The sequence below is a fragment of the Hyperoodon ampullatus genome (genome assembly GCF_949752795.1).
Source record: "Hyperoodon ampullatus genome assembly, chromosome: 12".
NCBI classification, from domain to species: domain Eukaryota; kingdom Metazoa; phylum Chordata; class Mammalia; order Artiodactyla; family Ziphiidae; genus Hyperoodon; species Hyperoodon ampullatus.
In genome coordinates, this window is record NC_136925.1 from 6,406,016 (window position 1) to 6,419,753 (window position 13,738).

At 42.8% G+C, this 13,738-nt stretch overlaps 1 protein-coding gene across 1 annotated transcript in view; it reads left to right on the forward strand.

Moving 5' to 3' along the window:
- IMPG1 (interphotoreceptor matrix proteoglycan 1) overlaps window positions 1–13,738 on the forward strand; it is a gene marked incomplete at both ends in the record, with an annotated part of 86,671 nt that overhangs the window by 50,174 nt on the left and 22,759 nt on the right. Inside the window, 2 exons of the mRNA XM_079716349.1 lie at window positions 7,817–8,345; window positions 10,963–11,182. Coding sequence (XP_079572475.1) covers window positions 7,817–8,345; window positions 10,963–11,182 — 749 coding nt within the window. The remainder of the gene's footprint in view (window positions 1–7,816; window positions 8,346–10,962; window positions 11,183–13,738) is intronic.

Consider the following 13,738-nt stretch of genomic DNA (forward strand, 5'->3'; position numbering starts at 1 on the left):
AAGTATATATACCTCCATCAAACATTTACCACTCAGTATTGAAATGATTGGTATGCATCTCTGGGGTCCCTCCAAGAATGACTTCCTGAAGTGAAAGAATGTGTTCTTATCCCTTTTTAAAAAAAAAACTCCTGCACTGAGCACAGTGTCTGGCACATGCTTGGTGGTTCATAACTATTTGTTACTGTTGTCAACTTTATTGGGTCCATCAGTGTTTCTGGTGTCAGATGGCAAACTCCTGGAGGATATGCCTCTCTATATCAGTCCTCATGCATCTCCAGAGACAGTCTCACATGAAAGGTGATATTCCTCATCGGTAAATACTTTTGTCAAAATGAGAGCGCTAAGGGCTTCCCTGGTGGCGCAGTGGTTGAGACTCCGCCTGCCGATGCAGGGGACACGGGTTCGTGCCCCGGTCCGGGAAGATCCCACATGCCACGGAGCGGCTGGGCCCGTGAGCCATGGCCACTGAGCCTGCGCGTCCAGAGCACCGCAAAAAAAAAAAAAAAAAAGAGAGAGAGTGTTGAACAACTTTAATGAGCTCCACCGCATGGGATGTATTAATACCACAAGGATTCATGTGGAGGCATGAAGTGGAGGAAATATGCAATAAGCCACTCTCCCAGCCAAAACAGTTTACTTCCTAACTCTCAACCAGAAGAGCCTGGCCAAGATGTTATTTAATTTGCTCCACTTCAAGATGAAAAGATAATAATTAAGACTTGGAAAGATTTGTAAGAAAAACTCAGCTGAACTTTACACCACTAAGGTCAACATGTTTGCCTCCTCTTCCTTGTATTTCTAAATTGAGGACCAAACAGTCAATTTTCCCAGCAGGAATATGCCACTAATAAAAATAGTTCAGAGGTCCATAGGGAAAATCTCATCTCAAAGAAGGAAGGGACGGCCATTCAACAGGGGCTTGCAGTTATGCCCCATCCCTAGATACCATCTTCACAATGCCCAGAGAAAACTGAAAAGTGAAGGCCTTCCAACTCTCAAATTGGATCAAAGCTGAGATAGTACTGTCCTCCAAATTTTATATTTGGGAAATTCAATGCCCTGCCCCAAATTGTGGCAATTGCCAAGAAAATGTGTTTTCTGACTTTCTGCCACCAGTTGAACTGACCTGATGCCCTCTCCCTGCTGCAGTGCTCTTTAGCCCTCATTCTCTCAAACCTCTCCTCCATGACCACCCTTTTTCCAGCTCTTCCCAATTCCGTCCTCAAGTTATGATCCAATTTTTTATGCAGAGTAGTGGTCCCTTTACTCTCTTTTCAACATTTTAATGAACAGAAGCATCGAGTTTTATGAGCCCTGTTAAGAACATTGAAAGGGTCTGAAGCTTGGGAATGACACAGCAAATCTGAGTTTAAATAGATCTTCTGACTGCGTTGTGAGGAATTGGCTGGAGGTGGGCAAAAGCAAGCCATCAATTAGAAGATTGTTAGCAGCAATCCATGCTGGAAATGTTGATGGCCTGGACTTGGGTGATAGAATGGGAGTTGGACAAAACTGAACTGATTTGTGTGGTAGTTAAGAGGTAAAACCATCATGAAGAATTCTGAAGCCATGAATGGCTTCAGCAAGAAAGCTTGGCCTGGTTAATGAGCAGCGTCTGTTATGGGCTCAATAGTGGGTGGTGGTAATCTATGTGTCTGCAGTGTCTGTACTATATGCAAGTGAGCTGGTCTGGGTCACACTCCCAGATGTCCAAATATTGTCTTCCTGTTGCCACTTTATGGTCATACGACCAGTGAGCACATTCCAGGAGATGCCAGCCTTAGCTTGTTCTCAGACCCTTGACATGGTCACTTTCATCCATTTTTGTTGGTTCATATTTACATAATGAGGAAGATTGATAAGTATCCATTATTAGCAATGCTTTCGATCTGTTGAGTATTTTAGAGTGAGGAGAAAAGAAGAGGTTGATAAATACAGAAAACTGTGCCACATAAATAGGTCAACATAATGATTTTAATGACTTGACCCATGCAACTGTGAAGGCTAGCAAGTTCAAAATCTGCAAGGTAGGCTGGCAGGCCAGAGACCCAGGGAGGAGTCTGCTGACAGAATTTCCATTTCCTCTGGGGAGGTCAGGTTTCTTTTTTTTTCAGTTGAGGCCTTCAACTGATGAGGCCCTCCCACACTATAGAAGGTAATTTGTTTTACACAAAGTCAACTGATTTAAACATTATTTTCATCTAAAAAATACTTTCACAGAAGCAGCTAGAATAATGTTTGACCAAATATCTGGGTATCATGGCCTAACTAACATAAAATTAATCATAATAGTATGTCTTGAATGAGCTCAGCATAGTAGGTAAAAAACAGAGAGTGCTTTACACATTAGTCAGCAGGAAAAGATGCAAAGCCAGGACTAGAATGGGCAGAATCAGGTCATAATTTGACAATTCAGCTGGTGCAGAGAGAAAGCAGCGTTGCCTGATGGAACGCCCTTAGTCATAATGTGAAGGTGTGTTTGTCATCAGTGATCATAGGTGGTATTTGTGGAGTTGGAAGAAGCCCACGGTAGAAAAGAGGGCAGGAAATACACAGTAGACAGAACATTGTGCAGAAGAAAGCCACGGAGAGAGAGGCACCAGGGTGACATGGGCGAGGCAGTCAAAGTGACATCTAGTCAATCCCATAGTCACCCGTTCCCACCTGTATCACTTCTCAAGCAACTGGGACATGGCGTATTCAAAGCTACAGGATTGCTGTCTCGTGTCCTCTTATCTTGACCCACATGAGGTAACATCACAATTAGGGTGGGAAGGCAAATATTTCTGACTCTCTTTTGCCCATTTTTACAGAGAGTATAAGGCACCAGTTGTGCAAATGGTCTGAGGCCAGTGAGCAACCAGGAGCTGACAAGGTCATCTCTGAGACTGTGGGGAAGGAATTGTCACCTTGGGTCCTGCTATGAAGACTCAGGAGTTTACAATACGATCAGCACTGTAATCAAAGAAGCAACTCTTGCATTGAGGGAAAGTGATATTTTAGCAGTCCTTAAGGTAGAAATAGCAAAAGCATTTACAAGGGAATTCTATCCATTTACATGGATAGAAACTCCCATGAATTCCTTTCGTTTTTAAGTTTTAAGAAGATGAAACTGCATTCCTAAAGGCATCAGGAAATAACAAGTTGCATGCAGTGGTCAGTTTCTAGAAGGAAGTCTGCATAGGCAACTGAGCAAGCCAGTCATTGTCATACACTTCTGCTCAAAGAGACAGGTCACATCATTCATCTGACCTTAAAAATGTAAGTGTCAGGAAAATGGGACCTTTGTCTTTAGATTCTATAAACTCAGAGAAAATTTAATGTCTTTGGGCCACTGAGTAAGCCAAAAGATAAGACGATTTTCAATTTCTTCTGTCTCTATTTTTTTTTTGCTTGGCAATGAATGAGATGGAAAAATAACAACTCTCCCGTGCCACGTGGCAAGTTCTCTGTATTGTCAAGTTAGGTAAAATCCTTGCCAGAGCATGTGTATTAGCTTTATTCTATTTGGAATGTTGAAACAAGTGCTAGTCCACAGAATTTTAATAAAACGCTCACAAAATGTCATCCAAAGACAGCATTTACAAAACTTACCAAACTTCATTTATAGATGGAACAAATGAAAGCATTTGAAGACAGGTAAATGAATACCTCTATTTGTATTTGTTTATTTGCTTTGAATGAGCATGTTTAGAATTTAGGAAAATGTATCTCTTTAGATTCTCTATCCAAACCTTCATTCTGCAGGATGACAAACTCCCCATTGATGTGAGTCTTTCCATGGGAGTTTGCAATCATTTTAGTCAGGCCCTTCATCTATTTATTTGTGACATTCTTGAATGATCTTCCAGTAAATTTCTTCAACTTTGAAAGCAGGAGTGACTCAGGGTACTACATAAGTGAGGTGCACCACTTTTTGCTGTATCTTTTGTATAAGAAATTTAAGTAGAGGTAGTTGGACAGGAAACTGAGAAGAAATATTCAAGAAACAGAGCAAGCCTGACTTCCCTGGTGGTCCCGTGGTTAAGACTCCGTGCTGCCACTGGAGGGGGCACGGGTTTGGTCCCTGGTCAGGGAACTAAGATCCCACATGCCTCGTGAAGAAAAAAAAAAGAAGAAGAAGAAGAAAAAGAAACAGAGTAAGAAATATTACAGCTGGGAGAACTGGGCAGTAGAGAGGAGGAAGGAGGCCAGAAGAAGGAAAATGAGATAGAAAGAATACAACCAAAATAGCTTAAAAGGCCTTTTAATTGTGGGAAATATTTGTTTTAACCATGGGATCTGGAGAGCAGCCAAAGAGTAGCTGCACGAGGATAGAGACCTTGGAAATAGAACAGTGGCGAGAGGTGTTGGGCAAGACGGGGGTCGCATCAGTGCTGGGGGGCAGGGGCTTCTCCCTTCTGGAAAGGGAGCTGGGGCTGCTTCTGGACCAGATGGTTCCCAGGAGAACCAATTTAAAAGAGGAACTGCTGATCAAGGCCCAGGGGTGGGAAGGAGCAGCTATTCACTCAGGAAAGGAGAAAAGTTGAACTGATTCAAGGATGTAGAGTCACCTTATAAGTTGGACAAAGCCACACTGCTGCTGGGCTGTGTACCTGCAATTTGCTAACTTTCTTATAAACTTTACTCATCATCCCTGCATGGCTCTAAGAGCTGAATATGTGGAATGACTGCCCAGGCAAATGAGAGTGAGAATACTCGGCAAGGCTTTAATGTCGGACCGAAATCCAGAAAGAGGACCTCCGCATCCTCCTGGGGGACGGAGGATGCGGGAAGACCTGTGGGAGGTCCTCACTGAGGGCTCTGCTTCAGCCCAGCTGAACCCTTTCGCCAACGCTCCTCCCAAGGAAGCTTCTTCTGAGGCAAGGAGGAAGTTAAGTGTAAGCAAAGAAAAAGAGGAAACGAACACTGCAGTACTGGGCCCCAACTGCCTTACTATTCACTATGGAAAATGGAAGCTGCCGCTTTGCATGACTGGTTGATGGGTGCCCTTAATTCCTGGCTAAAAAAGAAAAAAAATGTATTTGATTTCCCTGAGATCAAATACTACATTAGAAGGCTCGTTTCTGGAGCAATTTAATTCATTGTTTCATCATATACGAAAGATATGAAACTCTTCCTGTTTTCATGAGACTCATCTGAGGCTTTGTTGGTTTGTAGGCTTGTTTTGTTTGTTTCGTGTTTGTTTTTTAAGTGTGCAGCCTTCATACCCAAATTAATGAATTTCTCAATTCCTTTCTCCCCAGGGCAGTCTCCTTTTCTCTCCTCATTGAAAACATTTCCTCTTATGAAGCACAGGCTGGGCCAGAGATCCACTTTGACATGTTATGCAGTTTATAGCAATAACCCTGAAATGGTATATTTCAGTCCTCTTTATTGATATCTACTATGCTTGATCAGGACAAGTTATATTACAGGTGTCATTCTTTTCTACTCTAAGGCCATTTTCCCAATTTCAAGTTTTCTTGGCAAACCCATGATCTACAATAAAGTATCTTTATGCTGATTCCCATCTGGATCTGTGTCTTCAAGGGCCTCACCACCAATTCAAAGCCAATTTGCCCAGGATTCAGTGGACCTTGTTTTTTTTCCTCAGACTTCACCATAATAATTCTTAAGACCACGAGTCCACTTTGGGATATTTTCTCTCAATTCCATAGCATCCTCCTTTCATGAATTCCTGCATAGACAGCCTGGCCCTTTTCTCTTTCTTCTTTCTTCCTCTCAACCTAATCTCAGCACACCCTTTGTGCATGTGTGACAGGTAGCACCCCAGCAGGGCCAGGTTTAGGGTGTAGTGAGTGAGGCACAGATTTAAGGGCAATTGTCTTAGTCAGCTTGGGCTGCTATAACAGAACATCATAGACTGGGTGGCTTAAATGACAGAAATTTCTTCCTCACAGTTCTGGAGTCTGGGAAGTCCAAGGTCAAATTGCTGGCTGATTCAGTTCCTGGTGAGGGGCTTTTTCTTGTTAGCACACAGATGCCTTCTTTCTGTATCCTCACATGGCAGAGAGAGAGAGAGAGAGAGAGATCATCTCTCTTATGTCTCTTTTTATTTATAAAGACACTAATCCCATTCATGAGGGCTCCACCCTCCTGACCTAATTACCTCCCAAAGACCCTACCTCCAAATACTGTCACATTGGAGATGAGGATTTCAACATATAAATTTTGGGAGAATGCAAACATTCAGTCCATGGCAATAGAGATTTGAATAAAACTGCGAGTGTATATCTAGAAAGATCTTGGATGTTACAAAGATCTTTCTTTGTAGTTGAGTGAATTATGGGTAGACACACCCAGGCATCCGCCCCAGGTGGAAGAAAAGGGGGTGCTTCTTTGAAATCTGGTTAAATTCTCCACAGACAGGTTTTATTTTAAGAAACTAATAAAAGTAATATGATTCTACCTTTCAGAGCTGTTTATCACTTAGATTTTCAGTTTGGGTGATTACACTCTAGTAAATTAGCTGACTAAGGGTACAAAGATTATATCTGCATCCAGACAGTCCATCCATCATGCTTAGCATTTGGACTTTAACACAGCTTTCCCACATATTTGCCAAAATACCACCAAAGTATTCACCGAAAGCTCCCTGTTTTGATCTACCTAATGCCTTAAATAATATCTATCAGTGGCTCTAGATTTAGGTTTATTGGAATATTTTAATAACCCACCAATATCTTTATCTGAAAGCTTCATATAACCACTTTCTTAGTTCATAAATACTTATTGATTTTAATTTTGCACCAAAAAGGGAATGGACTTCAGTAGTTCAATATGTACTTACTCAAGAAAGCAATGCAAAGTGGTGGTATTATCAAGGTATAATCATGTAGGAATGAAAAAAACCTTTAAGTATTACCCAATATTTAGTTGTATGGCCAATACAAAGTTCAAATTATATGTGTAACCCACATCTTCACGCTCTCCATATCATTTTGCAAATAGGCAAGTTATTCAGTCAGATTATCCAATTTTGGAAAAGCATAATTTAAATTTTAATAGATGAAACTACCAAAATGTGATAACTGAGATCCCCCCAAAAATCCAATTACATAAAATTCAGGTTTTCATGATTGGAAGGTGAATAAAACTACGGGCCTGAAGAGCACAGCTAATTGTCTGGGAGGTCCAGATGGGGATGTGGGATCCAAGTCTACCCCAAAGCCATCTGTGGTGTGCCACCACCTGCTGACCTAGTCCTTTTTTACCACCTGGTCCCTAGATGTGCTGTGTCTCACTGGGCAGTAAGTAATTCCTGTAATTCTAGGCAATTGGTGCTCTTTTAGTCTCACATATCCAGAAGTATTGGGCCTGAATAAAATCGTTATAGAGACCCACCCTCTGTCTCCCTAGGTGTGGACACAGGGCTGCCTGCCCTTTCTGTACCAATTTGTCTTTTTTGTTTTTTGGCCATGCCATGTGGCTTGCAGGATCTTAGTTCCCTGACCAGGGATTGAACCTGTGCCCTCATCAGTGAAATCACGGGGTCCTAACCACTGGACCACCAGGGAATTACCACCAATTTGCTTTTTAAAATATGATAGTAAATATGGTAATTATTTCACTACATAAGTAAGTCAAAACATGCTGTACATCTTAAATTTATGCAGTGAGGTATGTCAATTATATCTCAATAAAACTGGAATAAAATCAAAGAAATTTAAAAATAAAATATGACATTAAGATAGTCAAATGCTATTTTTCCAAAATTAATTTTAACTTTGGATTTTCTTTTTTGCTTTCTATTCTTTGCAGGGATGCTTGGACATAATGAATTGGTCTCAGGAGCTTCCTCCATGGACAGTTCTTGGTCTCCACCTGCTGTGGCCTCTACCTCCCTATCAGAAACTCTACCTTTTTTTACTGCATCGAGCGTCTTTTCTCAGACTGATCAAAGTGCCACAGACATAATTTCCCTTGACCAGACAGTACTAATCCCACGGCTAACCATCCCCACTGATGATTATTCTGCCATCAGCCAATTGGCTCAGGAAATTTCACGTTCACCTGCATCTTCAGAAGACAGCAGGTTGAGTATCAGCAGTCAAGATACAGTCGGAGACTTAGACGGAACGGATCTCGCCAGCACTCACGCATCCTCTGAGGTACTGGGATTCAGTGGGTATGTTTCCACCCAGGATCATTTCTTGGAGAACATCACTCCTGGCCCAGCTTTGCAGTACATCACCACCAGCGCCATGACCGTCGCCGCCAGGGCCCGAGAGCTGGTGGTGTTCTTCAGTCTGCGTGTGGCCAACATGCCCTTCTCCACTGACCTGTTCAACAAGAGCTCGCTGGAGTACCAAGCTCTGGAGCAGCGATTCACACAGCTGGTGAGTGGACACCACATACAGCTATCTGTGTGTCTCCTTTCTTTTTTTTTTTTTTTTTTTGGCTGTCATTTTATAATATAATCCCTGGCTGTCTTGAGCAATGCAAGGTGGAAGAGCCAAGCCTCTGAGATAGCTGTTGCCGATGGCATTCAGCTAGAGCGTTGAGATGGATACAGATCCAATGGGCCACTGCCGCCCAGCTTCCTGGGAACAAACTAATTTTTAAGACCTTTTCATTATAGTTCCTCCTGATTTAGTTTTCCCAGGAATAATACATAGCCACTCATGTACTGAACTTGGAATTTCTAAACAATATGAGCAGACTTTTCCTAATTTATAATGTCACATGCTGTTTTCCAGCCATCTGACTAAAAGGTTCAAGGCTAGAAAAGTCCAGCACAAATGAGGCCGAGAGTTCAAGTGTAAGAATTTTTTAAATTTTAGTTCCCCTTAAATTCTCATAAAACTAAAAAAAAAAAAAAGAAAAACTGACTAAATGGCTTAGCATCCCAAGCCCTAACAAAGAAAGTGAGAAGACAATCATGGTGGCATATAACCCTGATTTATGAAACACCCCCCAAACTCACATGTACTCTTGTAGAAATACATACACAGTGAAAACTGCTGAACTATGAACCTCTACACAGTCACGGCTAATGAAATTCAAGTACACAATGCATAGCACAAAGATTACAGAAGTTCTGAAAATAAGAGGAAAGATATTTGTAAGCTTCATATAAGTTAAATCATTATGCAAATTAAAACCACATAAACACCAATGCTTCAGATGAACTTTAAAGTAAGACTTTGTGCTATTCCCTCCTCCCCCAAATGAGGTGAGTAGATATTGGGACAATCTCAGGAACAGAGTCCCAGGGCACCGAACCCAGGTGTATTAACTAGGGTACATGCTGGGCTGCCATAATGAAAAGATCAAGAATACAGTAACTTAAATAGAGTACAAGTGTATTTCTCTTTCACTGGGTGGGTGCAACAGCTCTGCTCTATGATGTCATCCAGGGACTCACAATCCCTTCATCTTATAACTCTGCCAACCCCAAGGATGTTTCCTCATTCATGCAGCCAAAGCTGGGTCACCAATACATCCCTGTTTCCACTGTGAGAAGGGGAAAGAGAGGAAGCCCAGGGCAAGCAATTTCCTAAGCAAGTGATGCCAAAGTTGCCCACATCTCTTACACTCATATTCCATTGGTAGGAACTGGTCACGTGACCACAGCTTGCTGCAAGGGAGGCTGGGAAATGTGGTCTCTAGCTGGGCAGCCTCCTTCCCGTGAAGAAGAGGAGAATGATTTGGGAGAAGGGAAGTTGTCTGCACACTAGCTGAGGACAGGGAATTCCCACCAGAGGCCAAAGCAATGTTAAGACATAGAGGATGAGCCTAGTCAAAGTAGGTGGGAGAAAACAGGAGAGAGCGGTTCCACACTTTGTATAAAATTTCCTTTTATTTTCACAATGACCTTGTGCGGGGGGGCGGGGCGGTTACTGGAAGGGGTACCAACATGTGGGTCTGGGTCAGAGTCAAAATTCTGGTGGGGTGGGGACAGGGGCAAAGGAAAAGCAGATCTGTGCCAAGCCTGGGAGATTGTAGTTTGCATCTGTGCCCTTTCTGGGTTCGTGGGTGTTGGTTCATGAAGGAGAGGGCTCACTTTCAAGGCCGGAAACAAAGCAGACATCGCTGAGTTTCAGACATTTCTGAAAAGTGATCCCAAGGATGGTCGTGGGGACCTCCCTGGTGGTCCAGTGGTTAAGACTCCGCACTTCCACTTCACGGGGCACAGGTTCCCTGGTCGCGGAACTAAGATCCCACATGCCATGCAGCACAGCCAAAAAAAAAGGATGGCTGTGGCTTACAAGAGACAGGTGTGAGAACATGAAACACAACCCTCTGGTCCTCTGGGGCATCATTTTGAGATTATTAAATTATAACTTGGGAAAGGTCCTTAGGGAACAACTTTTCTTCTCCCTCACAATTCAGGTGAGAGCACTGAGGTACAACAGTAGTGAAGTGGCTTGATGAGGTCACACCGCTGGCTAGCGACAGTCACAGGACTGACACCTAGTCTCCTGACAGCCAAGTTCTCTGCTCCTTCCACTTCACCACATTTGTGTTGATATGAAGCATCCTGCACAGACAGACGAGCTGATGTTTCAGCTGTTGTTTGTTTCAATACATCATTTCAAATTGGTTGCTTCTAAATGGATGTCCTTTTTACCAGGCATAGGTCAGTCTGCTCCTGGGCTCAGTTTGGAACACGTTTTTATTTACTTGGATTTTTTTTTAATAACTCAGCCTGGCATCCCTTCTTGGCTGATAGCACTGACCTGGATTTTTTTTCAATCCTCTGTTCTCACCATTCATCATGAAGAAAATCACTGCCCATCCATCTCAATACCCAGGAAAGTGGAAATATGGGACATAATCACTGCAAATAGATCATTAAATAGTGGTGTTCTGGTCTCATGTTCAATCCAAACACAAACATAAAAAAGGAACTGAAATTTATGCCTCAGATAATGAAATGTGAGTACAAATGGAATTAGCAGCAGCTGAGCACTTAGAACACCGTTAAGAGTAAACCATCTTTTATTTTTGCAGCTGGTTCCATATCTACGATCCAATCTCACAGGTTTTAAGCAACTTGAAATACTTAACTTCAGAAATGGGAGTGTGATCGTGAATAGCAAAATGAAGTTCGCTAAATCAGTGCCATATAACCTCACCAAGGCTGTGCGAGGGGTCTTGGAGGAGTTTCGTTCTGCGGCAGCACAACAGCTTGATCTGGAAATAGATAGCTACTCTCTCGATGTTGAACCAGGTAAAAGAATCCAACCCAGAAAACTGTGGGAGTGTTTTGGTTTTGTTTGTTTGCTTAAGCATACAGGTCAACTTTGAGGCCACAAAAATCAGTTTAAAACTGCACTTGACAAGATAACTTTTCAGAAGCTATGAATCAATGTAGTAGAAAGGTAGGGTCCTAAGACACGCAGGTTAAAGTTTTCCTACATCAAAAAAGCAAAGAGCAAGTATACACCTCTTGCTTCACAATCTGGGCTCTTTAGTTTCCCCACAGAACAAAACTTTTGCTGTGCTTAAGAGATTTTTTTTTAACATAACCCACAGCCAAGCTAATTTACATCTTGCCGGAAGTCAAAAGCACTTTCTCGGGATAAAAATAAGACAGTTTCCCGAGGAAAGAAAAATAATCATTAGACCAAAACTCAAACTTGGAAGAAAGCCACTTCACCATCACCCAAGAGGAAAATCATGTCCCTTCCCATTTTTATACCCTAGATCAGCTTCCACTTGTGCAGGTTAAAACAAAGTAGTTAGATGTGAAAAAAAACTTAAAGATACAGCGGCTGAGCCTGAAGCTACAAAATAGAAAGCAAACATTTGTTCTGATAATAAAGCATAGTGTATGTACCAATATAACCAGCTATGCCCAAATTGGGAACTGTTTCCACCGTTAGCTTCAAAATTCTGTTTTCTAACCAATTGAAGACAATTTTTTAATTCCCTGGAGCGCAAGGGGGCAAGGCTCCAAATCTACTGGAAAAGCGACCTGCGTTCAGAACAAACTTCCTAATTGGCTATGAATTAGTGAGGTGGATCTTTAACATCCTCCCTGGCTTCCTGGGGACTAACAATGAAGGCATAGGGGAAGGCCTTGGGCAAAATGCAAACAAAAAGGCTCAGTTGGGAGACACTTCTCTTTGATGGAGCGGAGCCTTGAGCAAATTTAAGAAAATTGCCTCCTACCTCAGTAAACAGGATTATTAAAAAGACAGAGAGCCTGAAGGCACTGAGCCTGGGAGTGCTTACCTTTGAACACAAGCAGCTGAGCAAGCCCTCCCGACCCCCAAGAAATCAAAGACCTCCTAAATGCTAGTAAGATACTGCCTCTTCCCCTGAAAACTACCAGGGGATCCCTTCCAGTTAAAGTAAGAAGACCAATTCTTTTCAGTCAATTGAAAACAGGAGCATATATAGGGAGAACTTAGCATAAGAGAGACAAGGCCCCGACCCCCTCCCTTTTTTCCTCCCCAGGGAGCTGACAGGCTACTTAGAGACCCATCCAACAATAGGAGAAGGTAAAGTAAGGAGCCAAGTTGAGGCAGGGGAAAACTGGGCGCCTCTTAGATAGAGGGCAGGAAGCTGGTAATGTATTTGCCAGGGATGTGTAAGGGACCCTGGGGACGCTGGAAGGAAGCACAGCAGAAAACCATGACCTTGGAGGGCTATGGTCCTGAACATGAATCCTGTGTTCTAATGATGCCAAAAACTCTGCCTCTGTGCACCAGTGCGGAATCGAATCTCAGAGACAGGGCTTTAGGTGAAGTAGAAAAGAATAGTTTTATTGCTTTGCCAGACAAAGGGGGACACAGCAGGCTCGTGCCTCTCAAAACTGTGTGGCCCAATCTGGTGGCGGTGGTGGTGGTATTTGGTGAGGAGTTTTATAGAAATGGTTCAAGGGCAGGGTTGCTGATAAGGACTGAGGTGTGTACAGGGCCTGCATTCCTTTAATCTGGCCTCAGGTGGTCCCTTGATGAGTTTCTCGAGGTTATCAACTGTGATCTTCCCCAGAAGGAAGAATGCTAACATCTTCCATTTGTTGGGGGTTTCAGTTCTGCAGAAGAGCTGAAAGATATTGTTATGTGTATCCCTTGAGGCGGAACCAGGACCCTGCCCCAAGGCTGCACTGTTGTTTCTTGACTATTCTTCCCTTGTCTCACCATCCCCTACCTTCCCTGATTAGCGTCTGTTTGAACCTGCCCTTTGGAACTCAGGGAAGGTCATGGAGGCTGGAGTGTATTCCCTACAAACAAGAAACAGGGGCACAGAAAGGCTTCCATACCCAGGAGGCTTACAGGGTCCTGTTCAGTTTCACTAACAGCAGCACTCCATCTCCACAACTGGAAAATGGAGATAGTAATAGTTGTGAGGATTAACCAACACTTAGCATAACATTCAACACACTGTAGCTGACTAACAAAAGTTAGTGGGTAATATTGTAACATCATCATTAGCGACTTGACTACTAATCTGTGATCTGAGGAGGGTACCAGTGGGAACAATGACAAGTGCCATGACAAGGTATTTGTGTGGAGGTTCAACTGAAATTATTTCACTAATTTCTCACAACCAGTTTGGCTATGTAGCTTTTCCTCTAAGAAGCCAATAGCAATAGAAATGAGATGGTGCTAACATGGGTTCCAGTCCCTACTGGAGCCAAATTTACACTGATTAATGGTAGAGCAAGAGGGGAGGCCAGAGAGCACTGGGCAACCTGGGACATTACCTTACTCTACTTCTTTCTTGATACTTGGTGAATTCCGAAAAGTCTGAATTTTTAATACGCTGGAACTCATAG